Source organism: Alosa alosa, chromosome 16 (genome assembly GCF_017589495.1).
Source record: "Alosa alosa isolate M-15738 ecotype Scorff River chromosome 16, AALO_Geno_1.1, whole genome shotgun sequence".
NCBI classification, from domain to species: domain Eukaryota; kingdom Metazoa; phylum Chordata; class Actinopteri; order Clupeiformes; family Clupeidae; genus Alosa; species Alosa alosa.
Window position 1 is genome coordinate 21,992,495 of NC_063204.1, and position 27,488 is coordinate 22,019,982.

Sequence of the window (27,488 nt, forward strand, 5' to 3'; positions counted from 1 at the left end):
TAGCCTTATATTATAATAAGTATCTAACAAATTAACGGGCAAGCATTTGGCGGTGCGTAATTCAATCCGGAACCATTCATGTGGCTCTTGTATCCAGACGGAAGTATAGCTTGAAGCGTACCCACGTGTGACTGTTTACAAGTAGGCTAGTTTGAGCTGTAGGAGGAGGACCCTAGCGCTTCAGACTGTTTGGATTGTGAAATGGATGGTTTGCGTGTATTAGAATTATACAGTGGGATAGGTGGAATGCACTACGCATTGAAAGGCAAGCTTCTTTTACCACTATCAAACATACAACAGCTTTAAGTTAGCAACGCGGAGAAGCCGTATCTGAGCATGAACTTCGAGTCTAGCCAGCGAGCCAGCCAGCCAGCTAACTAGCTAACTAACAAACCTGACAAGACTTGATGATTAGCTTTTTCGTGTGGGTCATGGCCACATTGGAATAGGGCTCTGTGTTGAGAGTAGAATCGAAAAGCGATGCATGTTTGGTGCAATGTCACGCGATGGGAATGTCGTCGGAAAGTGTCTCAGTAAAGTCAGCTGCGGAAGCAGGCAAAGCATACTGTGTAACTTTAGGCTATATTGACCTGTCACTTCACACCTGGGGTAGAGTTACAACAGGTGTCACTGTTTCCTTTAAGGAAGAATGCAAGTTACTCAGCGAGAGGACATTGGCATTTTATGGAAATCATTTGCTCGTTTTAGTACTTGTTTATGGACAAAATCCACAGCAACATTTGTCATCTTACTTCCACCCAATATGGCACATCAGATAGTATACTTTTAGATCTCTTGGGAATATGAATTAACTTTACATTGGGTAGATGTATGCATTATATACATTTATGTAATGTGTTGATCAAATGTTCAAAGTACTGAGTGACCCTTCCACTTATGGTTATTCTGGTTTGCTCAAACTTTTCAGAGAGTGGAGTGATGGCTGAAGTGGTGGCTGCTGTGGACGTCAATACAACAGCCAATCACATTTACAAACACAATTTCCCCAACACCACTTTATTGCCCAAGACCATCGAGGTGAGTCAGTCATCAGTTTCCATCAGTACTAAAATGAGTATTAGGCCTCATTTTGACCTCTCTGATCCTGGACTCCTTATGGAAGTTAGAGTGGTCATGTAAAGAATAATAAAACAGTGAGTTGTAAAAATATCTCTGAGAAAATGTCTCTGTCTAGCTAAGTATGGGATTATGTTACCTAGAAAGACTTAGTCAGATATGATGTGGATGTGATATGACCTTAAAAATATAATTCTCTGTGTGGGTGTATGTTTAACAAGATGATCTACTGCTGGTATATTGCAAAACATAAACTTTTCCTGTTTTACCTATCCCAATACATCCCATGACACACACTGTAATTGGATGTTTTGAGTAAAAGAATAACTTTGGATGTTTAGTGTTGGGTAAAGGTTCCTTGTTGTTGCATGGTCAGCTGAAGGATAATTACACCACCAAAAGCTTCTTACACAAACTCTCTCGCTCTCTCTCTCTATCTCTCTCTCTCACACACACACACACTCACACACACTCTCTTTTTCCACACAGAGAGGAAGAACGTTGCTCACATGTAGCTCTATAGCTCTATATGTAATTGTATTGTAAATTGAGGGAAGGAGAAAATACCATCCATTTAAATAGTAGAAAGTGATTCATAGGTCTCATGGACTTTGCTTGCTAACTGTTTTTACTGAACTACTTGACTGCATCTCATGACAGTCTCGTAATTGCAGAGTTCATTAAGGTGACAGTTGTACAAGGTCCTTCTCAGGATTCTTTTACAGATATGTAGGCCACTGAACACAGCAGACATTATCACCCAACTTGTATAATACATTGTACACCTAGACTAGAATTGGCAGACAGGCTAATCATCAATAAGGTGATCTGGCAGTGGAAGGCCTGACATGTCTCCTGTTGTTGTTCATAGGGAATCACTATAAACGAGTTTGACAAATTGGGATTTGACATGATTTTGATGAGTCCCCCATGTCAACCCTTCACACGGTAGGTTATGTGACAGAGAGGTAGATACATGTATATCATATATGTGATGCAAGTGCTTTTGTAATAACTGATTATATAATTTATGGTCTAAGCGCTATAAGATAAGGCTGAAAGGTTTCTAGCCCAAATCTGTAATCAATCATATGCTTCAGCATAACAGGTCTAAAAGATAAAGAAACTAGATTGTGTTTATTAATTTATTTCTTCCACAGTATTGGACTGCAAGGTGATGTATCTGACCCAAGGGCTAAAAGCTTCCTGTACATCCTTGACCTCCTGCCAAGGTCAGCCAGATCAATCTCTCCTCTCGTATTTACTTCCACCTAGTCTAAAGATAAAGCTTATATGTAGCTCCTCTCCTAGCTATTTCTCATCAGCATGGTAAACCACATTTACAATCCCATATTGGGAAAAAAATTGAATGCTGTGTAAAATGTAAATGAAAACAGAATGTGATAATCCGCAAATCCTGTAAACCTATATTTAGTTGCAAAAAGGACATGGACATCAGATGTTTAAACTGACAAATTTGACTATGTCTGTGTTATCCTGGCCTTGTTTGGCTATATGTACACAATTCAAAAGCCAGCATCCATCTATCTATCTATCTATCTATCTATCTATCTATCTATCTATCTATCTATCTATCTATCTATCTATCTATGGCATGGGCAGTTTGCACATTTTGAAAAGCACAATTAATGCTGAATGAGTATTACAGGAAAACCTTGAGTATTACAGGAAAACAATGGCAAACTGTATTTTGCACATATTACAACAGTATGCCTTCATAGTAGAAGAGTACATTTACTAAAATGACCTGCCTGCAGTCGAGACCTGTTCCACTGTGTGCATCAAGGAAAGAAAAATGAAAAACAATTACAAAGACCCCAAACTGTTGAGCTGCTGAAATCCTATACTGGGCAAGAATATGACAGCAGATAGATAGATAGATAGATAGATAGATAGATACTTTATTGATCCCCAGGGGAAATTCAAGAATTCAAAAATTTTGCTATTTCATTGCCAAAACTCTAGCAACTGGTCTCCTTAGTTTGCAGACGTGTGAAGGTGATGAGGTGAAGCAACACAGTCCCTGTCCAAACTTTTTTGAGAGGTGTTGCTGACATCAAATTCAAAATGAGCATACGTTTTTCAGAAAAGCAATACAGTTTATGTATGTCAACAATTGATATGTAGTCTTTTTTCAATTGAAAATAGGGTTTGTATGATCTACAAATGATAGCTTTACAGTTTACACAGCATCCGAACTTTATTGGAAATAGGGTCTTTTGAATATATCTATATGACTGTGCACATATCTTTTTTTTTTACTTAAAACTAAAAGGAATGTATCTGACCTTGAAAGAATGGTGGGGAAAATTGACCAGGCTGCCTCTTTACAGGCTAAGTAAACTGCCACGCTTCATTCTGCTGGAGAACGTGAAAGGCTTTGAGACATCCAGTGCAAGGTAACCACGGGAGACTGGGCTGTTTCCTTCCTTCCTTTACTTAGGCAGGGGAAAGGGGAGGGTGAGAGAATGTGGTTACCATGGAAACTCAGATGTCAGCCAGTGGGGTCCTAGGACAGGATGTTCTCTTCTTAGATTCTTTTGTCATTGTGCACTTGTGTAAATAAATGTGGTTGTTCCCGGACATCTTAAATTGAATCAACTCATTAAAAGTGTAATTTCACCATTAGAATTAGATTCGTTTGGAACTTTTATTACAGTTAGCCTTTATGGAACAGTTAGGCTGATTAGAATGCATACTGTACCCTTTCCCTTCATTTACACATTTGGTAGACATTTAATAAAAATGTCAGTGAAGTCGTTTTCTTTGGTCTCTGATGTCCCATACTGAGATGGTGTTTTTGGTGACTTTGGTTTTATTGCTCAATTCATCATTTGCCTCGTGAACTTGTTCTTAGAGATGCTCTGCTGAAGACACTCAGGGATTGTGGCTACAGCTTCCAGGAGTTGCTGCTCACACCCACTTGTGTAAGCAGCACAGTTCTATTTCTTTTCAAGTCATGTGATATATCAGGGTAATTAACAGAATCACATTTTTCTATTCGGGTCTAAGGGGACCAAGGGTTGAGTCTGGCCTGAGGTCATTTCCGGAACCCACACCTCATCTCTGGCGAAAAAGCCCAAAAATATAACTTAAGGAATCTTTTTTTCATACTTTGTTAATGAAACTTATCTAAAGTTGTTTCATTACATTAATTGTGTGTGTTTGAGGTCACTTGGCTGTACATCAAGTGCTGTACATCAAGTGCTGATGTTTGACTGGTTCACAGCTTGGAATACCAAACTCAAGACTGCGCTATTTCCTGATAGCAAAAGCACCTCCAGATTCCTTCACATTCCAGATAAGCTCAGAGGTACTGTTAAATTGTCTTCTATCATGATGTTTGAATAATAATTGACAAATATTTCACATATTTCAGCATTTATAGATCAATTTTGTGATCATAATAAAAAATATGCTTAGTATGACTTAAGCAGCCCTATGTTTGGTCATTCAGTAAAGTGACATGTTTTCCCATGCAGATTTTGGAAAGTTTTCCATCGTCTTCTGGTAATGATGCTTCTTCAGAGACCACCATGGTGCCAGATTGTCCCTCTGAGTGTCTAGACAGTACAAATGGAGAGGATGGGACCATCTTGTACAAGCTGGAGACAGCCCAGGACGCCCATAGGAAGATGGGTCAGAACAGCGATGAGTCAGTCAGGAGGATACAGGAGTTCCTGGAGGTCCAGGAAGAAGATGGAGGAGACATGGAGCAGTATCTGCTCCCCCCTAAAACCCTTCTGCGCTATGCCTTGCTCATGGACATTGTGCGGCCTACATGTAGACGATCTGTGTGCTTCACAAAAGGGTACGGTTACCCTATATAGCCTTTTTGATTGGGATTATGCACTATATATGATTCTTATGACTGATGGAAACACAGGCTTTACTTGTTGAAGTTGAAGGGTATCAGGAAGGTGTCCTCAATGACCATTGTGAATACAATCAGATCCTTCCATGCTAGCTTTCCTAGAGCCTCACAGGTCTTCTTATTGATTTTCATAAAGTCATGGATTTTCATGTGAACCTCAAGGTGAAAAGGGGCGAAGCAATTACATTTCATCTTCTCAATTTTGTGCAAATATCTGAATCGGTGAAAAGGTTATATATTCGCATTAGACGGCCAACCAATCAGAGGATTTCTAGCCAATATGATTTTCTTGGCTCTCACAGGTATGGCTACTATGTTGAGGGCACTGGCTCAGTGCTGCATTCCTGTGTGGAGGAGGATATGGAGGAGGCTTTCCGCTCACTGGAGCTGCAGCCAGAGGAGGAGAAGCTGAGGCGGCTGAAGAGACTGAAGCTGCGCTACTTCACTCCCAGAGAGATTGCTAATCTCATGGGCTTTCCCGCTTACTTCAGTGAGTCTCACCACACACACACACACACACACACACAGAGAATCCTAGTGCAGAGATGAAAGTCCATGAACAAAATGAAACCTTAGATATTGGGAAAGCACAACTGAATCAACTGCCTTTTCAAAGTCAATTCGTTGGTCTGAGGTGTTTGGCCTTCACTGATTCTGGTCATCTCATGCATGGAGTGCACACACAGTAGCCTGACCCTTTCACATCTGTTCTGGCTATGTTTTAGCTTTAATACGGTTGTTTGAAGAGTTAGAACAACTAGTTGTTTTAGTGGAGTAGCGTTGCCAGTGTTGATGCCTTTTTCTAGTTTTCTCACTTTGTGTGAGTTAAAAAGTAACCAGGTGTAATATGACCTCTGCGGAATTTGCAAGAGAGGCATAGCAGGTCAGATGATGGGTGAAAACAGATCCTTATACACCTATCGTAGAAGTACCGCCCCTTCTGTCGGAAAATTAGAAAAAAAAGATATTTTTTTATACTCCAAAATAATATTTGATGAACCTTACATTTTTCAGTAGCGAGAAAAATTTAGATGTGGACAAAATCTGGTTTGGCTTGGTACCATTTACTGCCTACAATACCTGATTTTGTTTACCATGGTCGGAGTTTGGTACAGGGCTGGCGTCTCTATTTCCATCCACTCAAGGTGCTTTGATGGACATTAAAATGTAGTGGTGAATTAAAAACCACATTCAGACTCATTTTATCCTCCCGAGACCCCTTTCTCACTGGGTAATCAGTGCATTAGCCTTTAAATACCCTTAGGGGGTGGACTGTGTGACTGTCTGATAATGTGGTATAGTAGCAGAGACTGTCACCTTTCCTCCCAAACCTGCTAATTCTTCTTTTGTGACACCACAAACCCAGCAATCCAAATATGGGATAATATTATTTTGGGCCACAATTAGGCCCAGTTGAATTGAAGGGGTTGTGAGGAAAAGACATTTAATTGTTTAAGTGGATCTGGAGTTACCGCAGGAAAACGCATTGTCTCTGGTGTGGTGAATGGGGATATCGAGTTCTTTCTTAGCCAGGCCAGGTTGTAGTCTCTGGGGAGGGGTTCAAAAAGCTCTTGTGTGTAGAGACTTCTACAGAGGAGGAAGGGGAAGAGGAATCTGAGCAGTGCATTGAGGACCGCTGCATTGATTATCTATGAGGGAGCTGCCCATCTGCATCCACGTCTCTCCTCTTTCTCTCCATCCATCTTAGTTCCTGAAATGATTTCTGACCACATCCTTCAGATCAGACAGCACAAACCCAGTTTACTTGTTTGATAACAGGTTTTGCATTATAGTGTGTGTGTGTGTGTGTGTGATTGTGTTTTGTCAGCTTTTCCAGAGGATGTCTCGGTGAAACAGTGTTACCGGGTGCTGGGGAACAGTCTGAATGTCCATGTGGTGGCCCAACTCATCAAAGTGATGCTGTCTTGACCAGAACTGAGCTTGTGGGATCAGTAGAAGTAACAACAATATCATGGATTTGGACACTCTTTTTATGGCAGTGGTTGGAAAGCATAAAGGACATTTTATTTTCCATTTCTTTTCTAATGTATGTCCAGAGTCTATTACAATATATTGCACCTTTTGTATACTGTACAGATATGGCTGGTCTGACGAATATGAATGAACTATTTAATTAAAACGTTTTTAATGAAATGTTTTACAATTGTGATCAGTTCATTTTTATACATGGAAAGAGAAGAGTACCAAGCAACAACAGAAAACAAATGTGTAAGTAACCTCTCCCGGTTAGTGTCAGTGTCACCCTCTGGTACAGGCCTCGGGCCTTCATGCTGGTTACTCATCTCTAAAATCATGTGATGGACTGCAGACAGTAACCCAATAAAGTAAAATAGCAGCTCTGCAAATCTAAGGGCCCTCTCACCCCCTCCCATTTCACTATTATGGGATGTTTGTGACAGGTAGAAGGGCGTTTGAGGGGGCAAAGGGCATTGTGCAGCGTGAGGGGCATTAGATCGTGGTTTGGGGACCAGTCTGCAGAAGTTTCTGATGAGCTTCCTGGGACCAGCTCTCTCAGCATGGCTCAGACACACCGGCTAGCATGGCTTCTTTTCGCCCTGCTCTTCCTCACTGGACTCCAGTGTGAGCAGGGGGAACAGACGAGGAGCCGCAGCAAGAGGGACATCAGCAGTGACCAGTGAGTTGGCAGCATTACGCTTCCAGTTTCTTTTAATAGGTTTGGAAACAGAGTGAAGTGACCAGTTTGCCAGGACTCATCAATCAATCAATCAATCAATGAGGAGATGGAAATGATCAATTTAGTTTTCTAATATAATTTTAGAGATTTAGAGCATGTGTTATTAGGTGCTATTAGGTTTCTGTTTCTATTATCAGAGTGTTTATTGTTCTTATTCAAATTGGATAAATTGGCAGAGCAATGTTGAAATTGGGGCATGCCATATTCCACGAAAAATTATAGCTTCTTTTTTAGCCAGTTAAGTTAAATAACAGGATGTGTAAGTAACTGATACTGTTAAAATCTATACCACTATGGAAGAATGCTGATTTAGTTGTTTGGTGAACCATTTTAGAAGTACCTGGTGAACTTTGTACCAATGGAATTCATTATTTTCTCATTAATTTGTGATTGAAGAAAATAATAATTTGCAAAACCAAAATTTGAAATGATTGTTGCTGATTTTATTTTATTTTTTGTATGTGGTGGAAATAGAGTGGGCCGGCCTCAGAACCAGCATCATCACATTGGTATCATGCCTTAGCCATAAACCCATAACTTGCACAAGTGTTTTACTGCATGCAAGGGGCAAACTGCATTTATAATGGTATAACTGTGGTATACCAGTGGTATAGCATAGCATCATACTGTATTGTAATCCCATTATGTTTTCATCATTCGCAAGCATAGTAAGTCATGATAGCTGCAATGATTGATTAACACTCAGGACATCAGATATTTCATGTGAACTCTTGTTTGACCTGTGTCTTGATTTAATCTGTTTTTATTACTTTCATGTATGTTTATGTTGTGTGGAATGTGTTCTGTAATGGTTTCATGTCCTGTAGGCCGCGTATGGTGTCAGAAAGTGGCCATCTCATATTCTCCACTGGAGATCATAAAGACATCCGCTTCCAGACAGGCGGCTCAGGAAGTGTCAAAGTTGGGACTGAGGACCTGACGCAGGTCTTGAATCAGGTAAGACCTGCCTCACCTTTCCCCTTTTCACACTAAAAGCCAACCATGTGGAATATGCACATACTCAGTTCACTATTTTTCTACTTAAAAAAAATACTTGAAGCTCTGGGCTGTTGTCCGCGTGGTGTCAAGAAAAATAACACTGCTTTGTAATTTTTTTTTTTGGATTACGCATATCTTTCCAGCAGCGATGTTCAGTCTTTATTATTCAGTACCTAGTGTGTTCAATATCACACATTCTTTTTAGTATAATGTGCCATAGACTCAGCAACATTTATCCCAGAATTCCTCTGCTGCTTCCAGGTTAAAACAAATAAACAAGACATAGATGACTTAAAGACCAACGGTCCCGGAGGGGATATAACTAACCAGCTAAATCAAGTCAAAGAAAGGGTAAGATGCCACCACCTCCATTTTTAATTGTTTGTCCTTTTAGAATTTAAATGCCCTATTCACTTTGCCATCGCCATTATTAACCCTTAAAGGAGTACCGTCACACGTGACGGGAATGTTGAGAAATGAACGTTCTAAAGAATATCTGGGTTCATTGAATTCAACATAGAATTGTAGAACCTTCAATTGTTGCAGAACTTAGAACGTTCAAAAACCTACTCCTTTAAGGGTTAACACTGCTGTTTCCACGCTTGTTGTGATTCCAGGTTACAACTCTTGAAACTAAGGTGCAGACAATTGAACAGGTAAATACTTTAGATATTTTGATATTTGGACAAGCAAAATTTTTGATGGCCTCAAACCCAAGTTGAATGACAGTAAGAGGCATTTTCCGTTTTGATCACTGAGCTCTCTTTTCTCTTTCATTCAAATGAACAGACAGTACAGAGGAAGACCTGTACTAGTAACCCATGTCAGAATGCAGGCACGTGCCTAAACCTGCTGGACTCATTTTATTGCATTTGTCCAGAGAACTGGCAGGTAAGTGACTGACTCATGCAATGTACTCTGACAGAATTGACCATAATCAAAGTAATCACCCAAGGTTTTTTTCTTTGGTAAAAACAGGTTGGCCCTTTGATGTGAATTTATGACTGTGTTTTAATTACACAAATAATGTCATTTGTGTACTTATGTTTATCCAGGGTCCCAACTGTAATGTTGATGTGAATGAATGTCAGATCTATGTTGGAACCACGCAAGGGTGTCAGAACGGCGCCACTTGTGTCAACACACCAGGATCTTACACGTATGTTCATCTTCATGCAACATTTTCATTACATTTACATTTATTCATTTGGCAGACACATTTATCCAAAGCGACTTAGCAATAGAATAACATTTAACTCTACCAGTTGGAAATATATCTTCTTAGTGGTCTACAGATTCAATTCAGGGTTCTGCTTGTGCAATGTGAGTGCCTTCTGTTTCAGTAAAAACTCTCTTTTGGGAGCTCTTAGTGGCTAGCTCTCAGCCCTCTGTCCACTCTTTCCACTTGTTACTGAGCAGATTAAGAGGTGTATGCTACCGTCTCACTGTTATTTTCTGTGCAGTTGCACCTGTCCAGCAGAATGGTACGGGCCACACTGCACATCCCGCTATGATGACTGTGCAGGAGGAAGCCAGGACTTATGTGAGCACGGGGTGTGCATCGACTCTGACCGTGTCACACCAAACCAGGTAGAACAACCAACAGAGCAAACCAACTGATTATGTTTTAGGGCACTAGACTCCCCTGAGAAGAAAATGTTGATTCACAGTACAAGTTGGTCTTTTGAATCCATTTCTCTGTAGATTTAATGAAGGCATATTATCCCTGTAGCTGCTTACACTTTAGATTTTCCTTTTGGGAAAGCAAACAACTTAAAACATGAAGTGAAATGATCTCCTGTGAGCCCACTGGCATTAGAATAATTTGGATTTGCGAAACCTCTTTGATGAAAGTCACTGCCAAAGGTCAGTTGCCTGAGGCTTTTAAGTGCTTAGCTAATCGTGAGGTCTCTTTGTGCAGCCACCATATTAAATTGGGCTCTAGATATGCACCTTAACGATTTAGGCACTTATTCATGCAGACACATAATATTGCTTTTACTGCAGCTAAATGCATAATTGAAGGAAAGAAAACTGCTCTCATGCAATAAATTGAAGGTCCCTGAGCACTGCTGGTGCAACACCCTTACCTACTCTGGCAATCTCTGTGACATGTGGAATAGCTAATGAATGTCACTGTGTGTAATTGATGACTCATTCCCATTACACCAAAATGGATGGAATGCCCTAATGAATGGCAAACCTATTACTCACATATTTCTAAATTAAATGATTAGCAATATATGTGAAGGTCCTATCCATAGACCAGTATAAGATCATTCAGAATTCTTTTACAATTGCTATGCATGGCTATATGACTGAAGTGATGCAGATTAATGTTTTAATCCAGTGGCATTATATATAGGGTAATGGTGAGTAGTTGCACTGTATATGTACCCAACAATAGAAATAAAGTGAGTTATTCTGTCTCTCTAATTTAGCCTGGGAGAACCCAAATAAACCTGTAAGCAAATTTGCAGTCTGGCAAGGAGGTCTGGCAAGGAGGCTATTGACACCCAATCACAATCGCTTTTCCGGCATGGGATTATTTGATAACGGATAGAGCAATGCATTCAACACACCCAATGGCTGCACTGATCGTGACAGGGTTAAACAGATATGGATGTTTATTTTCTTTGGAATTGAAATTAGACGTTTCCATACTCACATACTTTCAATTTCACTTGAAATTTGAGAAGCGGTCTGGTTTTAACCAGGTTATCTCTAATTTGGATGAGAAATGAGGAAAAAAAGATAAGATAATGATGGAGCCTGAAATGAGAGGTGTGATGAAAGAAAAGGGAAGTCAGTCTTCACATACCTCTGTGTTTCTCCTAAGCCCAAGTACAAGTGTATCTTACATTCATACCTCTGTGTTTCTCCTAAGCCCAAGTACAAGTGTATCTTACATTCATACCTCTGTGTTTCTCCTAAGCCCAAGTACAAGTGTATCTTACATTCATACCTCTGTGTTTCTCCTAAGCCCAAGTACAAGTGTATCTTACATTCATACCTCTGTGTTTCTCCTAAGCCCAAGTACAAGTGTATCTTACATTCATACCTCTGTGTTTCTCCTAAGCCCAAGTACAAGTGTATCTTACATTCATACCTCTGTGTTTCTCCTAAGCCCAAGTACAAGTGTATCTTACATTCATACCTCTGTGTTTCTCCTAAGCCCAAGTGCAAGTGTATCTTACATTCATACCTCTGCGTTTCTCCTAAGCCCAAGTGCAAGTGTATCTTACATTCATACCTCTGTGTTTCTCCTAAGCCCAAGTACAAGTGTATCTTACATTCATACCTCTGTGTTTCTCCTAAGCCCAAGTACAAGTGTATCTTACATTCATACCTCTGTGTATCTCCTAAGCCCAAGTACAAGTGTATCTTACATTCATACCTCTGTGTTTCTCCTAAGCCCAAGTACAAGTGTATCTTACATTCATACCTCTGTGTTTCTCCTAAGCCCAAGTACAAGTGTATCTTACATTCATTACCTCTGTGTTTCTCCTAAGCCCAAGTACAAGTGTATCTTACATTCATTACCTCTGTGTTTCTCCTAAGCCCAAGTACAAGTGTATCTTACATTCATACCTCTGTGTTTCTCCTAAGCCCAAGTACAAGTGTATCTTACATTCATACCTTTGTGTTTCTCCTAAGCCCAAGTACAAGTGTATCTTACATTCATACCTCTGTGTTTCTCCTAAACCTCTGTGTTTTTCCTAAGCCCAAGTACAAGTGTATCTGCGATGCTGGGTGGATGTCTCCGCCGGGCACCCCCGCCTGCACAGCAGACGTGGATGAGTGCAACCTGCCCAACAAGCCCTGCTCCAGCAACCCTATAGTGCAGTGCTTCAACACTATGGGCTCGTACTACTGCGGGGCCTGCCCAGCAGGTACTGCCTGATCCACACACACACACACCACAGCAGCAGCAGAGCTTTCTCCCCAACACACTCACCCTGTCCTCAGATCTCAATATTGTCACAAGGCATCGGGGACACACATTGTAATCCGACGGTCCCCTGTAGACTGCAGACGTTCTAATTAGAAACAAACTACTGCATCTGTTGAAACTCTTTCAACTACAATCATTTTCTGTGTATTAGACGCATTGTGTATAAGCTGCAAGACAGTATATTTTATGCAAGTTAAAAGAAACAAAACCATATTAATACCATATTAACTGCCCCCGTGTATTAACCTCATAGCCAAAGAAATTTAGCAAAATCAATGTAAAAGCCGCGGCTAATAGTTGGGAAATCACGGTACAGTGTATGGATAAGGTTAGGGCCAGGTGTTAGATTTGCCAATGGTAATGTTCAGTGAACAATTAGAAAGACTGGGCTTCACCATCTGTGCCATCCGTAAAGTCTCTAGGACACACATTTAGTGTATAATCAAGTCTGTACTGAGGCTATTTCTCTTTCTTAGTATGGCATGGCATGTTACAGTTTATTGTGTGTGTGTGTAACAGGCTGGCAAGGCAACGGCTACAGTTGCCAGGACGTTAACGAGTGTGACACCAACAACGGCGGCTGCTCCACCTCCCCCATGGTGCAGTGTCTTAACACCATGGGCTCCTTTCACTGTGGCCAGTGTCCTCCAGGTACAGTACTGTCTCGCGCTACTTCTACCTGAATCCCCTCTTCTCTCTCCATCATTTCCATCATCAACACACCTCTGTCGTTTTCCTTCTGTCTGCCCAGCTCTCATAATCTGTTCTCTTTTTCTCTATCCTTCTCTTCTCTCTCACTTGGTCTCTCACTCTTTGTATGTGTAGAGGCCTCTATCCAGGACCATCGCTTTTGTCTTTTGTCATCATTCACGTTTGGGTGTATTTACCTTTGCTTGGGATCAGCCTGACTATCCCTGATGGAGTCAGAAGTTTTCTCCTTTGTGGTACTGCTATAGGGATTAAAGGTTTGAAGCAGAAACAACTGCTGTTCTGTCCTGGTGTGGTCGAATGCCAGTTGGCGCTGGGCAGAGTGCTGACTCATCCCCACCATATGAATGTAATGACAAGCAGATGTCCAGCCTCCAGTTCACCCAATCATGAACCCATCCTTTCCCTTCCTCCTTCACTCTGTCTCTCTCCATCTCATCTATTTTTATCTCATTTCTCTTACGTGCTTTGTCTCAATCTTTGCTACATCTTTCTCTAACTACTCTCCCCTCCTCTCTCTTTCCCTTTCTCTCTCTCTGTCTTTCTCTCTCCATTTCATTCTTTGTCTGTCCCACCCACTACACTCATTACTCGAAAACCACCCCCCTTAGGGAGTTCAGACACCATCCCAGTGCTTTGATATGTATCCTCTACTGTCACTGCTGTGATTGACTGCACATTGACGTTATTGATTTGTGCTCAGGCTATGAGGGAGATGGCAGGACCTGCACGCAGACCAACATATGTGCCACCAACAATGGAGGCTGCTATCCTTTGGCCACCTGCACTGCAGTTCCAGGTATACAGTACACACACACACACACACACACACACACACTGTGCATGGGTGTGATAAGGTCTAATGTCTGTCCTGTTTTTCTTCTTTTTGCGCTCTCTCTCTCTCTCTCTCTCTCTCTCTCTCTCTCTCTCACACTCACACACACACACACACACACACACACACACACACACACACACACACACACACACACACACAGCCTCAGTCATTTGCACAAACACTGGCACCACTTACAGTAGCGTTTTTCTCTTTTACGAGGGCGCGTGACCGGTGGTAATCTGGATAAGGGAGAGCTATTAAGACACTAACACTGGCATTTACAGCTTAACTGACCCTCCATCTTATTTATTGTCTGTTGTTGCCACACACACACACACACACACACACACACACACACACACACACACACACACACACACACACACATAAACACACATACACAATACACACAGAGTAAACGTGAAATTTTAATTGCTTTCAAATTAATTTCTTGTCAAAAAAGAAGTCGCTTTTTCCCCTGGCTGTATCATGTTTCAGTGGCCAATTTTAAAAGTACCCCGGTCCTTTCTCCCCTACTCTAGGAAGTACCACCCCTGTCTGCACCTGCCCCCCGGGGTACCAGGGTAATGGCTATGGGCCCACAGGATGCACTCAAGTCAGTGACATCTGTCAGACCAACAACCCATGTGTCAATGGACAGTGTGTGGTGAGTGTGCGTCTGCCTCAGCAGCAGCTGCTTCCTCAGATATCATATGTGAGCACATATGTGTGGATGCTTACACCATAGATCTTATAAGAATGCTTACAGATCAGTGGTTTACACAAGCAGACAGATAGACACGCATACACACACACACACGCATACACACACACACACACACACACACACACACAAACACACACCAACACACTCACAGCATTCTTGGTGTGGCATACGATCACACAATCCCAAATTCAAATTATATATGCTTTTTGATCTTTTTATTTTTTTTACACTTACATTTTTACAGTATCAGCGCACAGGCCTTTGACCCTTATTACAAGGGACATGTAATTAGCATAGTGTGCAGTGTGTGTATTCTTCCTATGTTCCTATGTTTATTCTTTCCCTTTGTTTGTAGAGCACCACTACTGGATACAGATGTGACTGTGACCCAGGCTGGTCGGGCACCAACTGTGACCAGAATGTGAATGAGTGTGCCAGCAACCCGTGTCAGAACGGGGGCACCTGCACAGATGGCATCAACGGCTACACCTGCACCTGCACCAATCAGTGGACAGGGCCACAGTGCCAGACACCCCAACAAGGTGTGTGTGTGTGTGTGTGTGTGTGTGTGTGTGTGTGTGTGTGTGTGTGTGTGTGTGTGTGTGTGTGTGTGTGTTCAGTACTCAAGTAAAAGTACCAATACTTTGATGAAATATTACTCAAGTACAAATTAAAATACCGATCTGAAAATGTACTCAAGTAAAAGTAAAAAGTAGTTAATTTAAAATGTACTTTAAGTAAAAGTTACTTAGTTTTGGGGGGGGGGGGGGTACCAGAACAACCAGTTTTACCAGAGACTTTCTAATGAGGAGATACAGCACTCAAAAAATCCTCCATAGTAATTCATGGGGTTAGTTTGTAACGCAGTTGTCTACACATATCACAACCCTTCCGCGGCAAAACGTCGACATGTGAATACATTGAGCCAATCATGTGGTGTGTTGTGAATACATTGAGCCAATCATGTGGTGTGCTGTGAAGACATCGTGCCAATCATCTGTTGTGATCTCGCCGCTGGAGCAAGATTGGTGTCGTGAAGCCTTACGCACACGCATTTCTGCCAAAATAGATGCCCGATAAGTGCCCAAAAAGCGTTGCAATATGGCCGCCAAGTGGAGGTACTTGCCTTAAAGGACTTTGGTCCTAGCTCAAGTTGCTGCAGCCAGCAGCTAAGGCAGCCATGTTCATGCTCCCAGTGTTTAGCGCTGTAGCTGCAGCACCTCGAGCTAGGTAAAACCGATTGTTTCAGTTTTGTTCATACCGACAGTACTCGGTGACGTTGAGAAATGTCAAAAATGTGAAAAAAATGAGTTCTCCTTTAAGTTTGAGCAGTAGTTGATTGTCAAAGTTAGTTGCACTCATCCTTGGTCAATTTGCAGTGAACAGTAATCCAGCACAACTGAAAAGCCCCTCACAGGCAGCTGAGGCAGGCAGGCCAATGTTGAGTTGCAGAGAGTTTTTTTTATATTTGGAAACGAGCAGAAGGTTCAGGAGATTAAAGGGCGTCGAACTGGGGGGGAGAGTGGGAAGTATAGGGCCCCAATGGAGGAGAGGGCCCGTGAAAAGTGGAATACGGGGGGCACAACATTTTCACCAGGCATTAGTAATAACTCAGGTAATCCACACATAAAAAATCCAAACAACTCCATAAGTAGAGTCATGTGTAATGAAGTGGAATAACACAGGGAAAAAGTATTGAACAAAGAAGAAAAAGCACTAAGGCAAGGAAAGGGAAGGAGCGAGCTGAAATCTGTAAGTAGTTAGAGAGTAGTTATCCTTTCTATCTGTGCAAATTAATATAAGCTTGGTTAGGAGCCTACATATTGATGGGCTATAAAAAGGTTTTTCATTACCAAGGTGTCACACAAAAAAACATTTCATGATGGATAAAAGCAAAAAGCTCTCCCAAGACCTTTGCAACCTTATTGTTGCAAAACATATCAATGAAACTGGTTACAGATGCATTTTAAAACTTCAGAATCTTCCAGTAAGCAGCATGGGAGCCATTATCTGCAAGTGGAAGGAACATCACTGCATCATCAACTGGCCATGCACGGGATCTCCTCGCAATATTTCTGACCAGTGAGTCAGAAGGATAGTCAATTCCAAGAGCCAAGGACCACTCAGAGAAAGCTCCAGAAAGACTTGAAGGCAGGCAATTCAATTAAATTCAATTAGAAGTAACTAAAGATCAGGATTCACAAGACCCCTGGAATCTGTTCAGAACAATGGGCCAAAATCACACCTGATACTGCGACTAATACACGGGTTTCCCGTTTACCAACAAAACTAGATGCGCGCGCAGCCGTGAGGCAGAAGACGCTTGGTGGCCGTCCACAACGTTATAAACTTAACCTAAATAGTCGGCTGCTGTAAGCTACAATCGGATTTTATTGTATACCCCTGTTGTCTCAATGATAATAACATCTCATTTCAGACTATATTTCAAAGTTTGCTGTTCATTTGCATTATTATTATAACATCGTATTTTGTCATTTTTGGCGAAGACATGCATTCCCTTAGGGATATTGAACATATTTAACATTCTCTAACCATTGGTGCAGTTTTCAGCACAAAAACTAATTTTATTCTTTTGCTCTTTTGCATTGCTCTATGCTGTTCTATGGTGCTTTCTGCCTCTTGGTTGCGCACGCATGTTTTCGTGACGTTGCATAGAAATCCATGTATGGTGCTTTCTGCCTCTTGGTTGCGCACGCATGTTTTCGTGACGTTGCATAGAAATCCATGTATAAGTTTTGTCATACAGGAAATGTCTTGAAGCTGGAAAGGCTTTTCCACAAAGTAGTTTTCAGTAATTTCAGTAGGCACGTTCAACACGCTCACTTGCCTGATGAAGCAACTGGCGAAATGCGTTGCTCAATAAAAATCACTAAGAAATATAACAGTGTGCGGTGGCCACCTCTTTTTATATATGAACTTTAAAACCTGCAATCCACCAGCACCTTTTTAAGTTGGCTGTGCAAAGGGATCTCTTCTATTTTTCAAGTACAATATTTGCCTCTCAAATGTACTTGAGTAAATTCATGAGTACTCCCCAAAATGATACTCAAGTAAACTACAGATCCCTCAAAATTGTACTCAAGTACTGTACTCAAGTAAATGTGCTCCGTTACTGTCCGGCTCTGCTTTTATTCCCAGTCATTATCATGAAAAATATAATGTTCTGATATGCGACAAATTATTCTAATGGCATTGTATAACAACCCTCATAGTAAAAGGTATATTTTACATTTTTCAAATGTATTTATTTTTTGTTTCTTTTATTTTTCCTTCCAACTTGCTGAGGCCCCCCTGGCACCGGCTCACGGCCCACCAGGGGGCCCCGGCCCCCACTTTGAAAACCACTGGGCTAGGCTACATGCTGATCATTATCACTAGGCTAGTGGTTTAGGGCGCAATTTTTTTCTCTCTCCCTTTCTGTTTTCGTTAGTCTTAACTTTTTTTTACGGATGGGATTTTTGATGTAGCGAAGTACAATATTTCACTCAAAATGTAATCAAGTAAAATTTAAAATATAGATTTTATAAACTGCTTAAAAAATACAAAATACACAGAAAAACTACTCAATACAGTAATGTGAGTAAATGTATTTCGTTACTTTCCACCTGTGATGTTCTGTTTATTCTGAGTATATTATGTTGCCTGTAATTATGCAGCAATTGCACGTTTACTGTATGCTGTATCCATCTACTGTTTTGTGTTGCAGCGTGTGGTGGGGTCCTCACTGGTCCTGCTGGGACCTTTAGCTACCCCACAAACCCTGGCCATGATCAGTACCCACACCAGGTCAGCTGTGCCTGGGTCATCAGGGTGGACTCAAGCAAGGTTTGCATACCCCGCCCACACTTCAAGGTTTACAGTGTCACTTTCATGTCATGGTAAAAGCTGTTAATTGCTACGGTATATTGATATTGTGCATTGTTGTTTGTATTCTCAGATTATTAGGATCACATTCCCCTATTTCAGTCTGGAGAACAGCGCCACCTGCCAGTTTGACTTCCTGCAGATCCATGATGGTGAAAGTGCCTCTGCCCACATGCTCGGGAAATACTGTGGCAGCGCCGCTCCTGCAGAGCTCTTCAGCTCCCACAACTCCCTCTACTTCTGGTTCCGTGCCGACAGCTCCATTAATGCTGGAGGTTTCACTGTTTCCTGGGAGTCTAAAACACCTGGTAGGGACCATTTTTTTGTAACATTATTGGTATGAGACAGGGATGTCATTTTATACTAATGCAGAAATGTAATCGTTAAATCGTTGGTTGTGTCTTTCTTCCTCAGTTTGTGGTGGGGAGCTGACTGAAACCTATGGTTCCATCAATTCACCTGGTTACCCTGGCAACTATCCACCCAACAGAGACTGCTATTGGACAGTGAATGTGAACCCAGGGCTTCTCATCACATTTGCCTTCGGGACGCTCAGTATAGAGCAACATCCTGACTGCAATTTTGACTTCTTGGAGGTGAGAGTCAGCATGAGTTTGTGGCAGACTCTACTACATCTACTGTTCCCAGATCAGTGTGTGCTGGGATGTGACATCTACAAACCTAAAAAAAAAACCTTAGTTAAAAGGGTTATATATTCGAAATCACTTTCTATAAAAAATTACTAAGGAGTAAGCTTAACCCTTTGCTTAAAATAGGGGAGAGCTGGGAGGAGAGAATTTAATCTAATTTAACATAATAACAAAAAAGCATAATCAAGATTGAAAGCCATTATTCTGTGTATCGGTGTTGCGTTAATCCCACACATGTCGTTTGGCCGTCCCTTTTCCATTTACATCACTATACAATCCCATAAAAACGGGAAAAAAATCACGGCTTCCAATGCATTTCTATGGAGCCGTGGGTGAAGCTGTCGGACTTTATCTACATAATGCGGAGCTACTGGACTGCCATTGGCTCATCCGCGTTCGATGGGCGGGGCTTGCGATAGGCAGAGGTGGAAAGTAACGAAATACATTTACTCACGTTACTGTATTGAGTAGTTTTTCTGTGTATTTTGTATTTTTTAAGTAGTTTATAAAATTGGTATTTTAAATTTTACTTGATTACATTTTGAGTGAAGTATTGTACCCGCTACATCAAAAATCCCATCCGTTACTTGAGTAAAAAAAGTTAAGACTAATTAAAACAGAAAGGAGAGAAAAAAATCAGCCCTAAACCACTAGCCTAGTGATAATGATCAGCATGTAGCCTACAACAGAACATGAATCAAGCTGAAGCCATGCAGTCTTTCTGAAAGTGATGGAGATGGACCTGGATCACGAGATGCCTCAGATTACATGTGTAGCCTAACCTATGAAAGTGTACAGTATTTTCCGCTATTTCAATGGGTTGTCTCAGTTCGTTTTACCACTAATGATTGGGAGATAGCCTATTCAAGCAAACACCATGGGATTTAGTGTTTTGGCGTTTGTGCTCACCCTTTCTTTGGAAAAGAAGTTTATTAGTTGTTTCCCCTTATTTTGATGTCTATTTTTCCTGTTTTGACCTTTGTTTTGGTAACCTGACTTGGCTTTCTTGGAAAAGACATTGCACCAACAACACAACAATTAGCGGTCCACTACTAGCGATGCTCAACTAAATAAACAAAAGATAGACTATCGTGCAGGCCGGACTAAACCATTTAGCTCTTTAGCAAGGGAGAGTGTGAGTGACCTTAGACAGTTTTCACTATGTTTTGTATACAAAATCCAGGCAGTCCTGTCATTTTTACATTTAATTTGGAAGTTAAAATATTCAGGTAAAAAAATATATGGTGGAAATAAGTATTGAACACTTAATTTTTTTTTTTCAGTAATTAGCTTGAACTTCCTAGGGTTAGGGTTAGTGAGTCTATTCAACTTTTTTCACCACATTATATTAACACACATAAAAATCCAAACATAACAGTTATGTGTAATAAAGTGGAATGACACAGGAAAAAAGTATTGAACGTGCCTACTGAAATTTCTTCAATACTTTGTGGAAAAGCCTTTGTTTGTAATGACAGCTTCAAGACATTTACTGTATACAAAACTTATTAGTCGCAGTATCAGGTGTGATTTTGGCCCATTGTTCTAAACAGATTCCAGGGGTCCCTCTTGTGAATCCTGATCTTTAGTTACTTCCAGAACTGTTTAATTTAATTTAATTGAATTGGCTGCCTTCAAGTCTTTCTGGAGCTTTCTCAGAGTGGTCCTTGGCCCTTGAATTGACTATCCTTCTGACTTCCTGGTCAGAAATATTGCGAGAGATCCTGTGCATGGCGGTTGATGATGCAGTGATGTTCCTTCCACTTGCAGATAATGGCTCCCATGCTGCTTACTGGAAGATTCTGAAGTTTTGAAATGCATCTGTAACCAGTTTCATTGATATGTTTTGCAACAATAAGGTTGCAAAGGTCTTGGGAGAGCTTTTGCTTTTATCCATCATGAAATGTTTCTTGTGTGACACCTTGGTAATGAAAAACCTTTTATAGCCCATCAATATGTAAGCTACTAACCAAGCTTATTAATTTGCACAGATAGAAAGAATAACTACTCTCTAACTTTACAGATTCCAGCTCGTTCCTTCCCTTTCCTTGCCTTAGTGCTTTTTCTTATAGCGTGTTCAATACTTTTTCCCTGTGTTATTCCACTTCATTACACATGACTCTACTTATGGAGTTGTTTGGATTTTTATGTGTGGATTACCTGAGTTATTACTAATGCCTGGTGAAAATGTTGTGCCCCCGCTTTCCACTTTTCAAGGGCCCCTCTCCTCCATTGGGGCCCTATACTTACGCCCTTTAATGTGCTGAACCTTCTGCTCGTTTCCAAATCTAAAACTGTCTGCAACTCAACATTGGCCTGCCTGCCTCAGCTGCCTGTGAGGGGCATTTCAGTTGTGCTGGATTACTGTTCACTGCAAAGCGATCAAGGATGAGTGCAACTAACTTTGAAAATCAACTACTGCTCAAACTTAAAGGAGAACTCTTTCACATTTTTCACATAGATCTCCATTTCTCAACGTCACTGAGTACTGTCGGTATGAACAAAACTGAAACAATCGGTTTTACCTATAGCTCGAGTTGCTGCAGCTACAGCGCTACACACTGGGAGCATGAACATTGCTGTCTTAGCTGCTGGCTGCAGCAACTTCGAAGCTAGGACCAAAGTCCTTTAGGCAAGTCCCTCCACTTTCGGCAGGCCATATTGCCACGCTTTTGGGCACTTATCGTGCATCTATTTCAGCAGAAATGCGTTGCGTGGGCTTCACGACACCAATCTTGCTCCAGCGGCAAGATCACAACAGATGATTGGCACGATGTCTTCACAGCACACCACATGATTGGCTCAATGTATTTTACAACACACCACATGATTGGCTCAATGTATTCACATGTCAACGTTTTGCCGTGGAAGGGTTGTGATATGTGTAGACAACTGCCATATTGGCGTTACAAACTAACCCCATGCATTACTATGGGGATTTTTGAGTGCTGAGTCTCCCTCATTAGAAAGTCTGGTTTCTGTAACCCCAAAAAAGGAACTAAGTAACTTTTACTTAAAGTACATTTTAAATGAACTACTTTTACTTTTACTTTAGTACAGTTTCAGATCAGTATTTTAACTTGTACTTGAGTAATATTTAATCAAAGTATTGGTACTTTTACTTGAGTACAATATTTTCATACTTTTTCCACCTCTGGCGATAGGTCAATTATCTTATGAGGGGACCAAACCTAGTAGTCCAGAGTTACCATGGGAACTTGATGCCATTGTGTCAAAGCTATAGCAACAAGTTTCATTGAATAATACAAAAAGAAAGAATCACAATGGGTTCACTGCTTGGCCCTTAGAAAAGGCGATGCAAAATAAGTGAGGGTAGAAACACAATGCGGGCCTACAAAGCTTTGCTGCTGCTAATTAAAGAATCTAATGCAATTAGTCTGATTAGAATTTAAAGAAAAAATCTTATCTTGTGTATCTAAACGTATTGAATATACAATCAACTGAGTATCTTTTTTTCTGTTTCCAAACATTCTCACCTCGCTGGTGTATGCTGTGGACTGAACTAGATAAGAGACGGGCTGCTTCCTGATGATCCGGTGCTGGGGAAGCACTGTACCACGGGTTCTCCACCCCCTCTGCAGACCACAGGCCCAGCAGCATGGATCCACTTCCACACCGACTTCAGCATCAGCGACCGCGGCTTCCACATCACCTACACCACCTCACCATGTGAGTACTGCAGCTCTCTGATGCGTATGTCCTGAATATCCTGCTAATATCACTCCCCTAGTTTGACTATCATTTTTTGTTTAATTCATTGGTGATTGTTTACTTGTTGACCATCTTTATTTGTTGTTTTTGTTGGGGTTTTTTTGTTTGATTAATTGTTGCCCTCATCAAGTCCCTGAGTGTTTGAACCGAGTGTTGTTTGTTACCCCAGAATGTTAATTGGTGGTGTTAATTGTCTATGAAATGTAGATTTTAAAAGATTATTTCACTCAATGAACTGTTAAATGAAGTTTAAAGAAGTTTGTCACTCTCCTTTGAGTGAAGCTACAGTAATGTATGGAAAGGTGTATTGCTTTCACATCCTGCGAATATTGGAGTCATTTCAGAATGATATTAGGGTCTACAGGGGATTCTACCACATGTCCAGCTAATGTGCAGTAAATTTTAGCCTTAGGGCATAACAGTATTAGGATAGGCATCCATGCTAGTTTTCAGTGTCTGCTCACGGTAGTGACTCTCCCAACAGAGCTGTGTAACGTCTTGCTTTAGTTTACAGCTGAGAGCCATAAACATAACAACCAGTCAATGTCCTTATCTAGCTAACCTGACAATGAAGAAAGAAGATGTCTTACTATGCTGTTTTTTTTGTGGAAGGATGGTGTCTTATCTTTCACAGAAGTCTGTTTGTATTGCAATAATTGCAGTGTGACCTGAGTGACACTTTAAACACAGAACTAGGCACACGCACCAGTGGATACAGATCAGATGCAGGACATGCAATTTCCTTCCTAGCCTGATAATAAAAAAGAACACTGTAGATGTTGTCTGTGATTTTACAACGGAACAACTGTACAACTGAGTAATACTTCACTGCAAAAAATGAATTCTAACCAAGTGTTATTAATCTTATATTAAGATTAAAAAATCTATTTGGTATTGTTTTTAGTATGAAAAGACTTACCTAGCGCCCTCTCAAAAGAACATTTTGACTTAATTTAAGAAGACTTTGACTTATTTTAAGGAGTCTTATCAAGACAAATTTGCTCAACGCACTGGCAGACAAATTTGCTTGTTTTTAGGACAAATTTGCTTAACGCACTGGCAAACAAATTTGCTTGTTTTCAGGATGAGATGTCTTAAAATAAGTCAATCTTTTTTTAAATTAAGTCAAATGTTTTCACAAGAAAGCGCTAGGTAAGTCTCTTTATACTGAAAACAATACCAACTAGTCTTTTTTATCTTGATATAAGATTAATAACACTTGGTTAGATTTTGTTAGATAAGCAGTTTTTGCAGTGTTGAAAGCATGTTTAGGTGTGCTTTGAAATAAATGCAGTGTTTAGTCTCCAGTTTACTACCTGTTATGGGTCAACGAACAGCCATGGGTCATCTGTGGATGCTAGTGTAGGGACAAATGTGCAGAGGTGGAAAAAGTACGAAAATATTGTACTCAAGTAAAAGTACCAATACCTTGATGAAATATTACTTAAGTACAAGTTAAAATACCGATCTGAAAATGTACTTAAGGAAAAGTAAAAAGTAGTTTGTTTAAAATGTAAGTAACTAAAAAAGTTACTTAGTTACCTTTTGGGGCAGGGGTACCAGAACAACCAGTTTTACCAGAGACTTTCTAATGAGGAGATACAGAACTCAAAAAATCCTCCATAGTAATGCAGGGGGTTAGTCAGTTGTCTACAAATATCACAACCGCGGCAAAACGTTGACATGTGAATACATTGAGCCAATCATGTGGTGTGTTGTAAAATACATTGAGCCAATCATGTGATGTGCTGTGAAGACATCATGCCAATCATCTGTTGTGATCTCGCTGCTGGAGCAAGATTGGTGTCGTGAAGCCTTACGCACACGCATTTCTGCCGAAATAGATGCACGATAAGTGCCCAAAAAGTGTTGCAATATGGCCGCCGAGTGGAGGTACTTGCCTGAAAAGGACTTTGGTCCTAGCTCGAGTTGCTGCAGCCAGCAGCTAAGGCAGCCATGTTCATGTTCCCAGTGTGTAGCGCTGTAGCTGCAGCAACTCGAGCTAGGTAAAACCGATTGTTTCAGTTTTGTTTATACCGACAGTACTCGGTGACGTTGAGAAATGGAGTTCTCCTTTAAGTTTGAGCAGTAGTTGATTTTCAAAGTTAGTTGCACTCATCCTTGCGTCGCTTTGCAGTGAACAGTAATCCAGCACAACTGAAAAGCCCCTCACAGGCAGCTGAGGCAGGCAGGCTAATGTTGAGTTGCAGAGAGTTTTTTTTTTTATATTTGGAAACGAGCAGAAGGTTCAGCAGATTAAAGGGCGTCGAACTGGGGGGGAGAGTGGGAAGTATAGGGCCCCAATGGAGGAGAGGGCCCTTGAAAAGTGGAATACGGGGGATACAACATTTTCACCAGGCATTAGTAATAACTCAGGTAATCCACACATAAAAAATCCAAACAACTCATGTGTAATGAAGTGGAATAATACAGGGAAAAAGTATTGAACAAGCTAAGAAAAAGCACTAAGGCAAGGGAAAGGGAAGGAACGAGCTGGAATCTGTAAGTAGTTAGAGTAGTTATCCTTTCTATCTGTGCAAATTAATATAAGCTTGGTTAGTATATTGATGGGCTATAAAAAGGTTTTTCATTACCAAGGTGTCACACAAGAAATATTTCATGATGGATAAAAGCAAAAAGCTCTCCCAAGACCTTTGCAACCTTATTGTTGCAAAACATATCAATGAAACTGGTTACAGATGCATTTCAAAACTTCAGAATCTTCAGTAAGCAGCATGGGAGCCATTATCTGCAAGTGGAAGAAACATCACTGCCATGCAGGATCTCTTCGCAATATTTCTGACCAGGGAGTCAGAAGGATAGTCAATTCCAAGAGCCAAGGACCACTCGGAGAAAGCTCCAGAAAGACTTGATGGCAGCCAATTCAATTAAATTCAATTAAACAGTTCTGGAAGTAACTAAAGATCAGGATTCACAAGAGGGACCCCTGGAATCTGTTTAGAACAATGGGCCAAAATCACACCTGATACTGTGACTAATAAGTTTTGTCATACAAGAAATGTCTTGAAGCTGTCTTTACAAAGGCTTTTCCACAAAGTAGGCTATTGAAGAAATTTCAGTAGGCACGTTCAATACTTTTTTCCTGTGTCATTCCACTTTAATACACATAACTCTTATGTTTGGATTTTTTTATATGTGTGTTAATATAATGTGTGGTGAAAATTTCGAATAGACTCACAGGACGTTTAAGCTAATTACTGAAAATATATATATGTCCACCATATATTTATTTTACCTGAATATTTTAACTTCCAAATTAAATGTCAAAATGAATGTCAGACGAAATTTAAAGTTTGACTGACTGGATTTTGTATACAAAACATAGTGAAAACTGTCTAAGGTCACTCTCACTCTCCCTTGCTAAAGAGCTAAATGGTTTAGTCCGCCTGCACGATTCATAAGGTAGTCTATCTTTTGTTTATTTAGTTGAGCATCGCGAGTCGCAAGTCAGGTTACTAAAAAGAGAGACATCAAAATGAGGGGAAACAACTGCTAATAAACTTCTTTCCAAAGAAAGTTGAGCACAAACGTAAAAACACGAAATCCCATGGTGTTTGCTTGAATATCTCCGCTATCATTAGTGCAAAAACGAACTGAGACAACCCATTGAAATAGCGGAAAATACACTTTCATAGGTTAGGCTACACATGTAATCTGATGCATCTCGTGATCCATCTCCATCTCCATCACTTTCAGAAAGACTGCATGGCGCCAGCTTGATTCATGTCCTGTTGTAGGCTACATGCTGATCATTTTCACTAGGCTAGTGGTTTAGGGCGCGATTGCTTTTCTCTCCCTTTCTGTTTTCGTTAGTCTTAACTTTTTTTTTTTACTCAAGTAACGGATGGGATTTTTTATGTAGCGAAGTACAATACTTCACTCAAAATGTAATCAAGTAAAATTTAAAATACCGATTTTATAAACTACTTAAAAAATACAAAATACACAGAAAAAATACTCAATACAGTAACGTGAGTAAATGTATTTCGTTACTTTCTACCTCTGCAAATTTGTATTTGACTGACAAGATTGTATTCATGATGAAGAACATTGCACTGAGGTCATCCTCAGGAAACGTAGTTATCTGAAGAGATGTGTCCCACCATTGTCTATGATACTTGGTGGGACATTTAAACATCTGCTTGCATACAAAATATGTCTCTCATTGTATTTGTGTGTGTTTTTTGGTACTTAAATGTTCATGTGAGACCATACAAATTAATATGTATGGATTTTTAGTAAATCAATTATTTGTTAGTAACATCATTGTATTTGTGTGTGTTTG

The 27,488-nt window shown here is 40.6% G+C and overlaps 2 protein-coding genes across 2 annotated transcripts in view; both read left to right on the forward strand.

The window, feature by feature from the left end:
* Window positions 1–110: 110 nt before the first annotated feature.
* Window positions 111–7,126, forward strand: trdmt1 (tRNA aspartic acid methyltransferase 1). Its single transcript, XM_048266068.1, has 10 exons — window positions 111–265; window positions 929–1,038; window positions 1,949–2,025; window positions 2,238–2,309; window positions 3,432–3,497; window positions 3,956–4,025; window positions 4,328–4,411; window positions 4,581–4,909; window positions 5,275–5,462; window positions 6,801–7,126. The coding sequence occupies exons 1-10, from the start codon at window positions 202–204 to the stop codon at window positions 6,899–6,901; spliced, it is 1,161 nt and encodes a 386-aa protein (XP_048122025.1). The 5' UTR covers window positions 111–201; the 3' UTR covers window positions 6,902–7,126.
* Window positions 7,127–7,470: 344 nt separating this feature from the next.
* The window catches only part of cubn (cubilin (intrinsic factor-cobalamin receptor)), a 61,844-nt gene continuing 41,826 nt past the window's right edge, over window positions 7,471–27,488 (forward strand). The window contains exons 1-16 of the mRNA XM_048266104.1: window positions 7,471–7,628; window positions 8,516–8,645; window positions 8,949–9,038; window positions 9,305–9,343; window positions 9,477–9,578; window positions 9,743–9,846; window positions 10,151–10,277; window positions 12,412–12,580; window positions 13,162–13,293; window positions 14,054–14,149; window positions 14,731–14,855; window positions 15,271–15,457; window positions 18,643–18,761; window positions 18,874–19,108; window positions 19,215–19,396; window positions 22,978–23,140. Of these exons, the coding sequence (XP_048122061.1) occupies window positions 7,510–7,628; window positions 8,516–8,645; window positions 8,949–9,038; window positions 9,305–9,343; window positions 9,477–9,578; window positions 9,743–9,846; window positions 10,151–10,277; window positions 12,412–12,580; window positions 13,162–13,293; window positions 14,054–14,149; window positions 14,731–14,855; window positions 15,271–15,457; window positions 18,643–18,761; window positions 18,874–19,108; window positions 19,215–19,396; window positions 22,978–23,140 (2,119 nt within the window). The 5' untranslated portion in view covers window positions 7,471–7,509. The remainder of the gene's footprint in view (window positions 7,629–8,515; window positions 8,646–8,948; window positions 9,039–9,304; window positions 9,344–9,476; window positions 9,579–9,742; window positions 9,847–10,150; window positions 10,278–12,411; window positions 12,581–13,161; window positions 13,294–14,053; window positions 14,150–14,730; window positions 14,856–15,270; window positions 15,458–18,642; window positions 18,762–18,873; window positions 19,109–19,214; window positions 19,397–22,977; window positions 23,141–27,488) is intronic.